The 16,115-nt window shown below is 37.9% G+C and overlaps 1 protein-coding gene across 12 annotated transcripts in view; it reads right to left on the bottom strand.

Moving 5' to 3' along the window:
• Positions 1 to 16,115, bottom strand: part of UTRN (utrophin) — a 575,792-nt gene that overhangs the window by 181,792 nt on the left and 377,885 nt on the right. The window contains exon 1 of one of the 12 annotated variants that reach the window (XM_063666725.1): positions 10,808 to 11,255. The exons of the other annotated variants lie outside the window; for them this stretch is intronic. Coding sequence (XP_063522795.1) covers positions 10,808 to 10,858 — 51 coding nt within the window. The 5' untranslated portion in view covers positions 10,859 to 11,255. Of the gene's footprint in view, positions 1 to 10,807; positions 11,256 to 16,115 lie in introns of those variants that run through there. 12 annotated transcript variants of the gene reach the window in all.

The following is a 16,115-nucleotide window of genomic DNA, read 5'->3' as shown; positions in this document are numbered from 1 at the left end:
AAAGGACCCCACATAGCCAATGCAAGACTAAACAAAAGGGAGAAATCTGGAGGCATCCCATTACCTGACTTCAAACTATACTACAAGGCTATAGTTACCAAAAGAGCATGGTACTGGTATAAAAACAGGCACATAGACTAATGGATCAGAAAAGAGAGCCCAGAAATAAAGCCAAATACATACAGACAACTGATTTTCGACAAAGCAAACACAAACATAAAGTGGGGAAAGTTAACTCTATTCAACAAATGGTGCTGGGATAATTGGTAAGCCACATGTAGAAGAATGAAATTGGATCCTCATCTTTCACCTCATACAAAAATCAATTCAAGATGGATCAAAGACTTAAATCTAAGATCTGAAACCATAAAAATTCTAGAAGATAACATCAGAAAAACTCTTCTAGACATTGGCTTAGGCAAAGACTTCATGACCAAGAACCCAAAAGCAAATGCAACAAAAACAATTATAAATAGATGCGACTTAATTAAATGAAAAAGCTTCCACACAGCAAAAGAAACAATCAGCAGAGGAAATGGACAGCCCATAGAGTCACAGAGTGGGAGAAAATATTCACAAACTATGCATCCAGCAAAGGACTAATATCCAGAATCCACAAGGAACTCAAACAAATCAGCAAGAATAAAAACAAATAATCCCATCAAAAACTGGGTTAAGGACATGAATAGACAATTCCCAAAAGAAGATATACAAATGGCCAACAAACACATGAAAAAATGCTCAACATCACTAATTATCAGGGAAATGCAAATCAAAACCACAATGTGATACCCCCTTACTCCTGCAAGAATGGCCATAATTAAAAAATAAAAAAATAATAGATGTTGGTGTGGATGTGGTAAAACGGGAAGTTTTACACTGCTCATGGGAGTATAAACTAGTACAACCACTATGAAAAACACTATGGAGAGTCCTTAAAGAACTAAAAGTAGAACTACCATTTGATCCATCAATTCCATACTTGGGTATCTTCCCAGAAGATAAGAAGTCATTATATGAAAAAGACATGTGCACAGGAATGTTTATAGCAGCACCATTTGCAATTGCAAAAATATGGAACCAGCACAAATGCCAATCAGTCAAGTGGATAAAGAAAATGTAAACATATATGTATACACACACACACCCACACACCCACACACACCATGGAATACTACTCAGGCATAAAAACGAATGAAATAATGGCGTTCACAGAAACCTGGATAGAGTTGGAGACCATTATTCTAAGTGAAGTAAGTCAGGAATGGAAAATCAAACATCGTATGTTCTCACTTATAAGGGGGAGCTGAGCTATGATGACAGAAGGTCATAAGAATGGTATAATGGACTCTGGGAGCTCCAGGGGAAGGGTGGGAGGTGAGGTGAGGGATAAAAGACTACACATTAGGTTCAGTGTACACTGTTTGGGTGAGGGGTGCACCAAAATCTCAGAAATCATCACTAAAGGATTTATAGATGTAACCAAACATCACCTGTTCCCTGCAAAACTACTGCAATTTTAAAAAGCCATAAAAATGTTAAAATTATCTAACTTAAGAAGACTTATGTATAAAAATGTTTTAACACACTGATTGTTTTTAGAGTAAAAGAGTGGAAGCTATCATAATATATTAGTGGTGATATAATATTTTTAAAAACAGGATATAAAACTATATATTATGATAGTTTCATTTTTAAAAGTATGTACTTTAATTGGCATATGCATTTGTGTGTAATTTTACACATACACAATAGGACTATAAAAATAAACAAAAATAGTATAACCTCTATAGAAGAGGATTACAGATAAGTTTAGTTCTCATCTCTATACTTCTCTGAGTTTTCAAAAAGTTAAACTCAAAGTTTCTTTTTATTAGATAAATCTAACAAATTTAAGATATAGAGTGTCTACCCAATTTTTTTCCTACTCTTCCCTTATAAAACTATAAGGGAACTATCCATATTAGTTTGGCAATTATCTTTTCCTCCTGAATTTAATGGAAGCAACCTCATTGTAGCTAACTCTGGCGTGACAGCCACTAATGTATCATAAGTAAGTGTGAATTTACAAACAGAAAAGCAGGCACCAGAGTTGGGTATGAAGATGTGATGTGAGTCTCCATGGCTTTCACTGGTAATGAACAGTAAAACAGCTCACTGCAGAAATAAAAAAACTTTCATTTCAGGCAATGAATCTGAATTAGTAAAGGAGAGCAAACTCCTAAACACCGTAGTTCTATTGTCCTTCTACTCTGAAGCTTTTCTTTATAAGACTCTGCTATAGTCTGAATATTTGTGTCCTCCCAAAATTCTTTTTTTTGAATCCCCAACCCTGACAATAATGGTATTAGGAGGTGGGGCCTTTGGCAGGTGATAAGGTCATGGGTGGAGCTCTCATGAATGAGATTACTACCCCTATGAAGGAAGCCCCAGAGAGCTGCCCTGCCCTTGCCATCATGTGAAGACCCACCGAGAAGGTAACACCTATGAACCAGAAAGCAGGCCCTCACTAGAATATCAAACCTGCCAGTGCCTTGATCTCGGACTTCCTAATCCCCAGATCTGAGAGAAATACATTTCTGTGGTTTATAAGCTACTCAGTCTATGGCATTTTGTTATAGCAGCCCAAACTGACTAAGACAGCCTCACTCATTGTAAGTTTCTCTTGTTATAAATAAATAAGCAGGGTGAGAATTTACATAGGAATACTTTAAATACTCAGAATGCTTTTCTTCATTTAAAATTCACTCCTAGTAAGCACACCCATGCATTCTACCAAGAATCCAGGCTTAGGGACCAGCATCTGAGTGATTGTTTTTCAATCACCCATAGACCTCCACTAACGAGAAACACCCATGGAAGGGCCTTTTGCACCTCACTACTCCAATCGGCATGTTAGGAAGACGTCAGTTACATGAGGTGAATGGGCGGCACTGACCTAGTATTACTTCTGATGGGATTTGAGATGTCTAACATGACACTAATAGGGTCAGATTTGGAGACCGGGTGAGATGAACACAAAGTTTAATAGACAGCTCCTGCAAGATTTATGGTCCAAATTTGCAAACCCATTGATCTCTGAGGTTATCTCACCCAAATGACAAAACCAAATCCGGTCCAATGCAAGTGTGGTTTGCAGTTTGCAGAATTAGGCCTGACTGCTGAATAAAAACTCTGAGATTGTTGAATCTTTTGCATTTCACTGGCAGTTCTATCCCAGAGCAGTGCAGAACAGAAGTGAATAGGGCAGCCAGGAAACACAGCCAGATAATGATTCAAGGTTCTCAGGCTGTGCAACATTATGTATAGAAAATTGCAGTCTCATTATAATCATAGTTTGAGATGTGCCAAATAGAAATTCTCAGTGAAAAAAAGAAAAAGGGAAGTTCCGTTGAACAGTTCTTTGGTGTCATCTCCTGATACAACTGTTCTGTTTTTGTGTCCTGAAGTGCATTTTAAGACATCTAAAGAGACATATGTAAAGGTGTGCAGATAGTGTTTTGCAATGATTTTATGCTTATGCTATATATCTGTATGGTAGCCATCTTTCTCAAGAAGCTCAATGACACAACAAGTAAGGCACCTCTTTGCTCTCTATTGCCAAGAAGAACCTGGCTTCAAATTTCCTGTTTAAGTTCCTATACATCATTATCGATGAACCACACCTAAAATCACAAGACAACTTCAAACCACAACATCCTGATGTGGTTTGACCTATTTGATTCCTTTCATATTGAAGAGAAGCAAAAAGTAAAAGGCCGGGCACAGTGGCTCATGCCTGGAATCCCAGAACTTTGGGAGGCTGAGGCAGGCAGGTCACCTGAGGTCAGGAGTTCCAGATCAGCCTAGCCAACAGGATGAAAACCCCATCTCTAATAAAAATAGAAAAAATTAGCTGGGTGTGGTGGTGCATGTCTGTAATCCCAGGTACTCGGGTGGCTAAGGCAGAAGAATCACTTGAGCCCTGGAGGCAAAGGCTGCAGTGAGCTGAGATGGTGCCACTGCACTCCAGCCTGGATGACAGAGGGGGATTTCTTCTAAAAGAAGAAGAAGAGGAAGAAGTAGAAGAAGGAGGAGGAAGAAGAGGAAGAAGTAGTAGTAGTGGTACATTAAGATGCATAGTTTTCTAAGTTTCACAAGAGCGTACGCAACATCAGGACATATGGGTGCCAAGAACATAAAGAAAATTCGCCTTCTCACATCAGATCAGGCGATGTGTTTTCCAACCCTGCTACCATGATGAATGGGAATGAAACAGGACTGCATAGCTGGCCCAACCAAGGATGATAAGCAGTTCCACAAAGCTTTCTTTAACTGTGCTACCAGTGATCGTACGTTCATGTTGGAATATAATTTTCAGTATGTGGAAAACCCTTCCACACATGATTATCATCAAAAGTTGGGAAGAAAATCAACAACCACAAGTGATCAAAGAAAAGGAAATCCGCAGACATTATTTTGTTTTATTTGACATTTGGTGGCATATTAACTTTGCCAAATATACTCAGAGCTCCTCAAAACAGAAAATAATCTTAATATTTCTTCTGTATCCTCACAGTCTCTGTTACATAGAAGGACCCTAATGTAAACAGAGTAGATAGATGACACATAGATACACATATCAATGTATGAGTGGATTAATAGATTTATCTTGATTGACTGGCAAATTGGCCACTATAGTGCTAGGATAAAACCAAACAATTGAAAAATTGGAAGGAAATGTAGTAATCATTTTGTGCAATTTTTTCACTTACAAAGTTTAATGGGGCAACTTAAAATAATTTAGAAGCCTGCACTGCAAAGTCCTGGCTAAGCCTGCACTGAAAATTTAGAAATAAATGCAGTTAATGAATCATGTTTCTCCATAGATCACTATGCAATGATGCACTGATTTGAAACTCAGGATGTCAGCATGGGAGGCTGTCAGATCATGACCCTGATGTGGCGTCAGATGCTACAATAAATTAAAGTTCCATGAAAGAGGGCTGACTCTCACTGCACAGCTGGGAGACTTGACCCTACTAATGCTTACCTCTGTCACCTGCAAGCCCTTCTGAACTTTAAACAGCACAAAATGGTTACTGATAATTAGTTATGGGAATGTAACCCATCTTGAAGCACAAAGCAATGCTCTTCCAAGCATTTAACATAAGCCGGTCATGTGCACAGAGGGGCCACGGCGAGATATTCAAGCAGTTGAACTAACATTTGAAAACAGGGCAGAAGCAATGTCTTAAGGATTCACTTGAAAAGTATTTTAAAACAACGTAAGTATAATGTAGAAGGTTAAGAAAAGCCAGGAGTTAGAAAAATAGGACTACACACTTTTCTCTAAATAAAACACCATCAAAAGCATAAGATGCAAACCCTCAGAACAGCCCTCCAGAAGATGGCTACAAAAGCTCACAAAGATTCACTGATAAGTGGTTAGTCTTTCGGTAAACAACACCCACTATTCAGATCAAGATAAACTTCACAAATACGGGAAAACATTTATTTATTTACTTTTTACTTATTTAATAATTAGTATTTTAATACAAGTTTTGCCCTTAACCGGGCATTTCTCTAATGATATAACCCATAGAGATATAACTGTAAACACTTTATAATGTATATCACATAACTTGTTTATAATGTTTCATAGTCAAGCTACTACTTGATTATAAAGCTACAAGTAGTAGCTTGATTATAAAACATTATAAACAAATTATGTGATATACATTATAAAACAAATCAATAAAACATCATGAAAATAAAACATATTTTGCTTAAATATGTAAGCAAAAATATTTCCTCACATTATAATAAACAGAACTGTCTGAAATCTCTGACAGGAAACAGATTTAGAACAATACCACCAGGAAGTCTTCAACAACTAAATGGGTACTAGACTAGATTCATCCTCTTCGGTCTTGTTAAAATAATTTTGGTTTATTTTTGCACCACCTATTTACTTAACCTTATGTGGCGACAGTGATGTTTTTTCTGAAGGAGTTCTGACCCCTTTCCTGAAGGTGAAGAAGAAATGAGGTTAGAACAACTTCGCTATCATGTACCAAAGCTCAGGCTAACTAAACAAAGTTAATCATTAGAGGAAAATAAATCCACCATTCCTTTCAAAAGTCAGACTGGATTTCAGAATTGATTATTAGGATCAATTTTAGGTTGATTTTAGGTTTTGAAAATGAGGAATCATGATTTTAAAAAAATATATATATATATTACTTAAATAATAATAGAATAAGCAAATATCATCTTCAAAGGTTATGTCATGTGTAAATATGTTTTGAAACAGTTTGTGAGGTTTCTGGGATAGTAATTGTCATTAATTATTCAATTAATTTATTGATTTTAATTATTATTCTATAAATTTTCTTCCAACAACTAATCTCACAGATTTTAATCACTCTATTGAATCACATTTTTGACTGACAATAGAGGTGGTATCATCAGGTCTACATTTCAGACCTGATGATTCAGGTCTAATTCAGAAATCAGCAGCATTTCTGAATTAAGAAATCGATGCTAATAATGTTCTTTTCCTATTATCTGTGATGATAAATATAGGTAAGACTTGAGGTGGGTGGATAGCTTGAGCCCAGGAGTTCAAGGTCAGCCTGAGCAACACAGCAAGTTCATGTCTCCAAAAAAAAAAAAAGGTAAGACAACAGAGTAGAAAACAGTCAAATTACTAAGTGGAACAAACTCAGATAGTGTAATGAAAACTGAACAAACAAATCAGATCCTGTAATCAAAACTGAACAGGTTAGAAAACCCAGAGAAAAATTATTGCATTTCAAATGTTTAAAACTACAAGCCTGGGGCACACAGCTTCTCAACTTCTGACCCGTGTCAAAGCAGTCCCTGTTACCCTGAAAGCTCCCAATTTCTTCCCCTGACACAAGTCCACCCATGGGCCACACACACGCACACACATTGGTATATAATCTCATTTCCTTCTTTCAACTTAAACTCATCTGTTAAGTCTCAGTTTAAATGTAATTTCTCCAGGAGAGACTTCACAAGTACTGAAATTAGGGCTATTATTACTCTTATAATTTCATCTACTTTTGCTTAATTATGCAGTTGTCATTGAAAATGTCCTTGTCTGTATCCTCCCACTCGGCCATAAGATCAATGTCTTCTCCATCTATACTCTTAGACTAGCACCTGGTACATACTTCACAAATATTTGCTAAGTAGGGAATAAATGATTCGACTTTGAAATGTGTTTACTATATCTTATTGAGGACACATTTGTTTTAAAATGAGATATTGCAAACTGAGCAATACAATATAGCTTCAAATTGTAATTTTAAAAATTAGAGTCAGGCGAAAGGAGGTAAATGCCATAAAGAAATTCAGCATTGAGTGGTTTCTCTCTGTGTTGTTATGATGGGAAGCATCTTTGCCCAAGGAGTCACCAAGAGAATGGTACTAAGAGAATGGCACTCACACACAGCAGACACATACATTAAAAAATCCCTTAGAGAACTATGATTATCACTAACCATCCAGTAGCAGATCTGAATAAATTAATAAAAGGCAACAGTCACTCAAAATGTCACTGAGCTAAAATTGGCCATTACACTATCCTCTGTGACTATTAAACAAAAGAAATACAGTACACAATGCAAATGGCTTAAGTATGATAGTATGTTAATAGTCCCTAAAGTCATGAGATACTTCCTTCAGGAAGCACTTTCAGGGAAAAAAATTAATTAAAATCAGGGTGGCAATAAAACTACCTATTGGCTGGATCTCAGAGAGGTGTGTTGGTGGACTAGTCAACTTTGAATGTGAACTCTTCACATAGTCACCCTTGAGCCCGTGGGCACAACTTCTCAGCCCTTATCACTTTGTTAGATGATTAGGACCTGCTTGCTGGCAGGCACATCTTGCTACGGGGTCATCCTCCCCTGGTAAGAAGTTCTTCCTCTTTAGGTACCACTCTGGAGTTGGCATGGTTCCCTCCAACTGGGCCTTCCTAATCTGTAATGAGCTGTCATCTTGTAGGAACAGAATACTTCCTGCCTGCAAGAGACTCCCAGCCTTGCCCTTTCTGGTTCTAGAAGACTAGAAATGAGTACCCAAGGTTAGAAATTGCCCATACTGCCTGTTCTGGGAAACTACAATCCCAGCATCACATATGCTGAGACAAGGTGCTCAACCACGTGCTAAACATTCTTATATGAGTGGATATCCAATAAAAATCACAAAACCACTGGATGTCTCCAAAATTCAAAAATATCAACTAAAATATCCCTTTCAATTTACCTTCACAAAAAAACTGCTGTCTTAAAGTTATGCTGAAGGTCTGCTTGCACCTGGGAATTTTAATGATCTGACCAGTCTATAACTTTCCAGATTAGCCACCATTGGAAGGCCTGCTGCTCAGCTGTTGGCCTCAACTACTGAGCATATCAGGATTTGAGTCTACTAGTCCAACAGTGGACCCTCGTTTACTTAAAGCCTGAAATTCCTTCAGGAATACAGCAAAATCCCCTTTCTACTGTGGTCACCTAAACTTCAGACTGAACAATGACAACTGCTGATATGAAAAGTGGTAAATCATTAAGGCTAGTATTCTCTCTAGAAACAGGTTACTAATACTGAGGAAGAGACAGGACTGAGAATTGAGGGTAAAGGGACTCTACCTCTGGGTGTAGAATGGCTGTTACTCAGCTTCTGAAGGGATCCTGCGGCTTCTGCATTATAGCAGTAGGCCTTGGTCTTTCCCTAGAAATGGCATTATTGCTTTGTTGGGGGAAGGTGGTTAGTTGTATTTGAGAAGTGTGAGGTACTGATACTTTTCCATAATTCCAGTTTTCCTGCCAATAAACCAATGAAGCAATGTCTCAATATATGAGACAGATTTTATAAGAATACGCAAAGGATTTTAACACTTAGGAAAGAATACATTCATGTACAACAACTTCCTATAAGTAAAATATGGCCAAAAAGATCAACTTTCACATAGGTGTTTTATAAAACATATATAATACAAAAATACACATATATGGAGTACTTCAGACTGAGAATTACATCAGGACTGTTTGAGTTCGCCTTTTGTCTCAAAAATAAATAAATAATAATAAAAATCCCAAATCAAGCCTTTGACAGGAAGAAGCCAGTAGATATCTTTTACTGTCAATTCAACTACTAAAATAGGAATAAGACAAATACTAAGACTTGGGAGTTAAAAGGGGAAACATGCTAATATAACCAGAACTTCTAACTCTGCCAATAAAATGGCTTGAAGCTGAGGCAGGTTAGGAACCCCTGGTATCTGACCTAGACTTTTAAGACTAATAGCAGCAATTACAATACAAAAGTCCAGCTATTGCCCACAATTACTGCCTCTCGGGGGTCTAAGTAATGAATTATTCATGTAACATATGCTCTATACCTTTAAAGGAAGAAACAGACAAATCTATACAAAACAAGCTAACAGACCTCTTTATGGTCATAAAATTTGTCACCTGCTGTTACCAGCTGCCATAACGAAGATATTCCTTGCCTTCCCCGCCCCTTCTAAGTGGAGAGCAAGCTGAGGGAGAACCGTCTTTTACTCTCAGGAATTTAGATGCTTAACGACATATTAAAGCGAGAGGTCGAAGTCCGCCCTGTGTTACAAGCCTAATCCTTACATTACAGTAGAGGTGCAGACAGAGATTGGGAGAAGCAACCACGGCCAGGAGGGAGCGAGGAGCTAAATTCTTCTCTCCCCACACTCATCCCACCATAACGTTCCTATCATCAAAAGGCAAGCAGTGACTGCAATTGTTTTGGAAAAGCTTCCAAACTTTTCAGATGGCATGATGTTGCATCTTTTCCCTCTGGCAATTGTGCTTTGTAAGAAAAAGCCCATTATTCTTTTAATGACTCAATCCAGTCTCACTTCTACAGTATTTGTACTTGCAATGAACCATGGGGCATTCACGGTGAAAGCCACTGAGCACAGCTTTTTAAATATTAATAATTGACTTACATACCAAGTGAGGGAGGACTTCACCCCTTTCTGCCTTTCTTTTTCTTTAAAGACTGGAAATTGGAAGAAGATTGGTGCTTGGCATCAAAGGCTGAAGAGGGCAGGAGCACATACATGCATTTGGAGGTTTTCTGTTTTAACTATAAATGTAAGGTAGTATTTGGCAGGCTAGACTCCATCTAGAGTGTGCCAGGAGTCTTCGTATGGAAAAAAGAGCTACACGCACATTTAATAATCCAAGCATTAAAGCTTCACAGTGCATGCAAGCACTCCATGTTTAAAACAGACACGCTCAGATAAAAAGCCGGAGGTCAGTTGTGCCACTGTCACTGTGAAGCGACTTCTGCCACCCAGAGCTGAGTTCCCAGGCAGAGGGCTGTACAGGGCAGTGCACGGCAGGCAGTGGCTGGACAGATAAACCTGAGGGGTATGGAGAACAGAACCCATGCCTACGAAGTCAGACTTTGGCACCAATACCCAGTGTTTGTTGCTGGATTTTTATTTTCTTTTTATTTTTTTTTTCTTCAAAGAAGTTTCAGTTAAATTACCAGCTGACTTGAGTACAAAGAGTTTCTTCTGATGTGGAATTCTAAAAGTGACAGGCATCATGAGAAGCCCTCCTGACCAAAGGAAGTAATTGCTAATTAGCCCTTTACTTGAAAAACATCTTTAAAGGAGAGAGCAAAATCGAATATTCTTTATAAATTATACTAAACCACCAAAGAGTCAATAGAGTATCTATCTAAATGTATAGTGAAAAAAAAAGGCAAGAAAGAAAGGAAAAACGTACATTCATGAAGTTTGCTTTCTGCATACCTTTTCAAATTTTGTCAGCAGTTCCCGTAAGTTGAAGTTCAGACCAATCATTGTCCAGTAGCCCTTGAAGCCTACATCTTTCCGGCAAACTTCCTTCAGACAACAGCGTTTAACTTCTAAACACCGTATCTTTTCTGGCTATACTTTAAAATCCTTTGTAAAATCCTTTACAAGCCTTGCCCTTGAGCTATGGTCCATCATCAGCAGCGGCAGCTTGCGCTGGGACATTTTAGCCACCCCACTGTGGGTCCGTTTTTTCATGGACTTCGGAGTTCGCAAGGAATAGACCTGCTTCTGTATTTCCTGGTAGCTGTGTTCCACGAGGCTGGCATGCTCTCCTCTTTCTCTGGGAAGCCCAGGATTCCCTTCTGCTCACCTCACTAATGACCTGCAGGCCACAACTGTTCTCTCCTGGGCCCCAAGCTTAGAGTTTGGTCTCAATTACACACAGCAAAAAAAGAAGCTATATCCTGGAAACTTGCATGAGAGAAGAAAAAAAAAAAAAAAGCCAAGTATTACCAACTTCCTCCATTCAGACTGATTTCAGAACGAAAAAAAAAAAAAATCCTGGGTAAAGAGCCAGTTTTCAAAGAGCATAACTTATGTAGAGTTCGAAGGAGGAGTGTACTCTTAGCTGAAGAAACACCAAAACACAGGACAAGAGGCCACCGGTTCTCACTCTCCCAGACACCAGCAGCCTGGGTTGCTATGGTAACCACCAAGCTAGTTTCAGTCCATTTCCCTAGGTCAGCCTGGCCTAAGGGATGCTGTCAATGCAAGAGAACTAAAGTTGTTTTAAAAGGTGTTCTATCTGTCCAGAGAAAAGCTCTCGCAGCAAATCTAGTCCCTTGTGCCGGCCTTGTGGCAGGAGAGAGCAGCCTCAGTGGGCTCTGGCAGCTCCCCTGGCTGATCTGACAGCAGTGTGGTAATCAACTTCTCTTTCCAGCAGTTGTTTATTATTTTAATCAGCATCCTCCCTTTCCACCACCCCTCACACAGTTTGAAGTGAAAGCTCACTCCCACTTCCTGGAGGCCTGCCTGCCCCAAAAGTCAGTTCTCTATCTCTTACATTGTCTCAATCTTGAATGGATCACAGGTTCCATGTTCCAGTTGGGAGCCAACCCATGAAAAGAAAAGGGAATGAATGTACAAAACAATTCAAATCACAAAAGGAAATACACGTTGATTAATTTTATTTTTCAAAAAGGTGTTAGCAGGAAACTGATGAAGAAAATAGTTTTAAAGTGTTTTGATCTCTTTGATGCCGCTGAAAGTCATTCAGACTGTTTTCTTATAGGGAATTTACTTGTTTCTGACATAAAACTTAATGAGAGAAACTACTGTACTCAAAATGTGAGTAATAACTACATTGAATGTGTCTTCCATTTTGATGTTAAATTGCTACTGGCACTCAGAGAAACACCATCTTCCAGGAAGTTTTAAGTGTCATCGCTTTAAAGAAAAAAACTCCAATCCAAATTATAAATTCTTTGTAGTGATATTACGGATATCATTCCAAGGCAAATGTGATTTTGCTTTTGCATTACATAGCTATACTGTATACCAATAAAGTACAACAGAAATGTCCATTTGAAACATGTTTCTCTAGTTGTAGGCAGAATTTCATCATAAAGATGCAGTGCTTATAATAGTGACACTATCACAAGTAGAATTATGTAAATTTTAATATAAATAAGTTTACTTTTTTGCATCAAGGCATAGACCAAAGCAGGGGGAAAACCCTAAAATCAGAATATGCATCTCCTAAAGGGCTCATTAGCACTTACTTAATCATGGGTCGTAAGAGATTCCATTTAGCACCAGAAAAACTAAAAATCTATCAGGGAACAGTATACAATGTTGGTATTATTTTTTGGATTTGCAAATAATTTTTCTTTCTATTTCATTCCTAACTTATTTTCATATCAGTATTTAAATAGCATGTGTTTTACATATGCCCATCTATACAAATTTTAACAAGCTTTTAAAATATTTTCATTATTTTTTCATAAAAACCTGCATATCCCCAGGGGCAAAATTGCTTTATGAGCTTTCTAGCAGAACGTGTTTCACCTCAACGCACATTTGATTTCAAAAACAAATGTGTTAATCTAATGTTTATTCAGAAATTCACAGGTAAAAATAATCTACAGTTTGGATCAAAACAGCACTGACATCAGCATGAAGACCAACCATCAGAACTGTGGTGAAGAAACTTACAGAGAAAGTGGCCACAGGGAACCTGGTCTGTAAAGACTCGGGGGCCACATGCTGAGATCTTTCAAGAGCAGCAAATAAACTTTTTACATAAATACAAGACAAAAGAAACCACCAGCACCAGCACCATCACCACCACCACACAAATAAATAAATAAATAAATAAATAAAAGAGGGAGAGAAAAAGAACAATCTTTCTCAGCTGGGCAAACTTCCAGCTACCACCCAGGGTGCTGGATGGCTGGGATCAGAGACATGTGCAAACACGCCATTCCATTCCCCCATGCACAGATCAGAAGGGTGAATTAAACAAAAACTCCATGGAACAACAGGGAATACCATAGTCTTTCTCTAAAGTAGACCCTTTCTGTTTAAAGGGCTCTTATAACAAGACAAGAATGATATGTTATTATTAGAGCCCCAAATATCTTGTATCCACACCCAAGGCTAAACACAAGGCATAAAGATGAGGGAAAAGAAAGGGTATCCTTTGTATTAGGCCTTCTTCCCAAAAGAGAAGAGCAAGGGAACTTTTATCAGCCTGATAAGTACCGGAGTCCTGGACAGGAGAAAGGAACAAGAGTATGTTCTCCTGTGGAATTTGAGAGTAGAACATCCAGAAACTGTTGCCTTTGTATCAGCTACCTTCTCAGAACTGACATCCTCTGCTAAGGTGGAAACAAAGACACTTACCGAAAACTCCCTTATATACAGTTATGCAGCAACAAAAACTATGATATTGACAAATCTAGCTATGATGGCAGCCTCTTTTTTTTTTTTTTTTTTTTTCTGAGATGGAGTTTCACTCTTGTTGCCCAGGCTGGAGTGCAATGGTGCGATCTCAGCTCAGCGCAACCTCCACCTCCCAAGTTCAAGCAATTCTCCTGCCTCAGCCTCCCGAGTAGCTGGGATTACAGGCATGTGCCACCAAGCCCGGCTAATTTTCTATTTTTAGTAGAGATGGGGTTTCTCCATGTTCGTCAGGCTGGTCTCAAACTCCTGACCTCAGGTGATCCACCCGCCTCGGCCTTCCAAAGTGCTGGGATTACAGGCGTAAGCCACTACACCCAGCTGATGGCAGCTTCTTTCGAAGAAAGAGTACAAAACTCAGTGGATGCATATTCAAAAACGGATCATCAAAAGAATATGGGATCATTCAAAAGATTTTTTTAAAAATTCTTAACTAATTTTAATTACAGGGTAACTATACTCTCACTAAAACACAAGAAAGCAACTAAAAATGTTGTTTTTTAAGTGTTAAAGTCAAATAGATTATTCATGTAAAGATCCAAAGTCATTCTGTGAAATTCAAATAGCTAAATATCTAATATATTACTAAAAAGTATTGCACTCTTTGATAACTGATACATTAAAAGACTTGTAAATGTGAGTTGCTTTTATAAAAGTGAGCACATTTCATCATGAATTTGTGTTTGATATCTATAAGATAAAGTGTACTTTCCATTACCCAGATGTAGCGGCCCATGACGATAATTCCAGCTACTTGGGAGGCTGAGGTGGGAGAATCACCTGAGCCCAGAAGGTCGAAACTGCAGTGAGCCAAGATCGTGCCACTGCACTCCAGCCGGGGCAACCAGAGTGAGACTTTGTCTCAAAAAAAAAAAAAAAAAAAAAGATTACTTTCTTAGTTTAAAGTCAGTACACAAAATATCATCTTGGTAATATACCTACATTTCCACAGTCCTTTTTTATTAAACACCTCTTTGATACATTATCACCTGTAATCCTGTAATTATTAAAACAAAAAATAGATGCCTCCAGTGAAAGCAATACATCACCAGAGAGACTTAATAAATTAGATGATGACATTTGAAGTGGTTGCCATTTTCCCAACTTAAGCCAACGTGCAAATAAATTGTTCACTAATCCTCAGTAGGTAGAATATGCTTGACACTACCAATCCCTGTATCAGATCAGCACTGAATAACCCAGGAATCTCCAGCTAAATAAACCATGTTTCAAACATAGACACAGAGTTTCATGAAAAAGCAACAAGGTTCCAGAACCACAGAGAAGCACACAGGAAAACTCAGCAATGGACTCAATAAAATCTAAATCTAAACAGCTTAATAAAAACCACATTCCGATGCCAAAATGAAGAGAGCTATATGTATGGCTTTGCCAATAACTTTCAAAGGGTAGGACAATTTACAAAAGTTTTGTACTTAAAAACTATATTTCATATAATTTGTTAAAAGATGACCTATTTTGTAATTTTATTAAGGCAATAAAAGATTCTTTACACCTCAGTCAAATAAGAACTTTATATCTTACTCCTATAGTGGATCTTAAGGCACCCTTCCCACTAAACACAATTTTTAAAACTGTAAAGATCAAGTATGTTTTCTATGTAAATTCTAACAGGTTTCTCTTTATATTGGCCAATACAAAGAACAAAAAGAAAAGAAAAGAAGAAAAGCTTCTTAGGAGCCTCTAAAGTGAAGCATATGGAAGGTCAATAGGTGATTACACATAAATCGCTACATCATGGCTTATTCATTACTAAAATGAGGAGCTTCTGGCATGGGGAGAAAAGTTTATTTGTTGTAAGCCCATTCTGACTCAAAGAAAGATCCAGCTTATTTCTTGTGAAAGAAATATACACAATTCTCCTTTTCATAACCCTTCTAACTTGGGATTTAGAATTCGAAAATAAAATAGCTTCAAGACCCTAATCATGATCCGAGTTTTCAATTCATTGTCTTCTACCACTGAAGTTCCATTAGGGAGAGACCAGTCCATACATTTTGGCTTTCAAGTTAACATCAGCCAGCAGTGAAGTGTGTCAGCTGGTAGCTATTTAAGGTAATATACAGCCCTAAAGGGCAAAAAGTTCAATCTAAGGATGGAGGCCTGAGTCCCCTGATGAAAGGGAAAACTCTCCTTTTATCCCAGGAAGTTCAGGCACTATGCTTCGTACGCAAAGAATTATTTTTAATGTTTGTCTCTTCAATATAATGCCATCTACTTTGATAATTTTACAGGTGGTCATGGATAAATAAAAATTAGGATTCATAAGAAAAAGATTCAATACTTAATATATTTTCCATAACACATAACCAAAAGATTC

The sequence above is a fragment of the Pongo pygmaeus genome, chromosome 5, assembly GCF_028885625.2.
Source record: "Pongo pygmaeus isolate AG05252 chromosome 5, NHGRI_mPonPyg2-v2.0_pri, whole genome shotgun sequence".
Lineage (NCBI taxonomy): Eukaryota > Metazoa > Chordata > Mammalia > Primates > Hominidae > Pongo > Pongo pygmaeus.
Note: the sequence above shows the minus strand (reverse complement) of the source record. Positions and strands in the feature narration are given on the sequence as shown.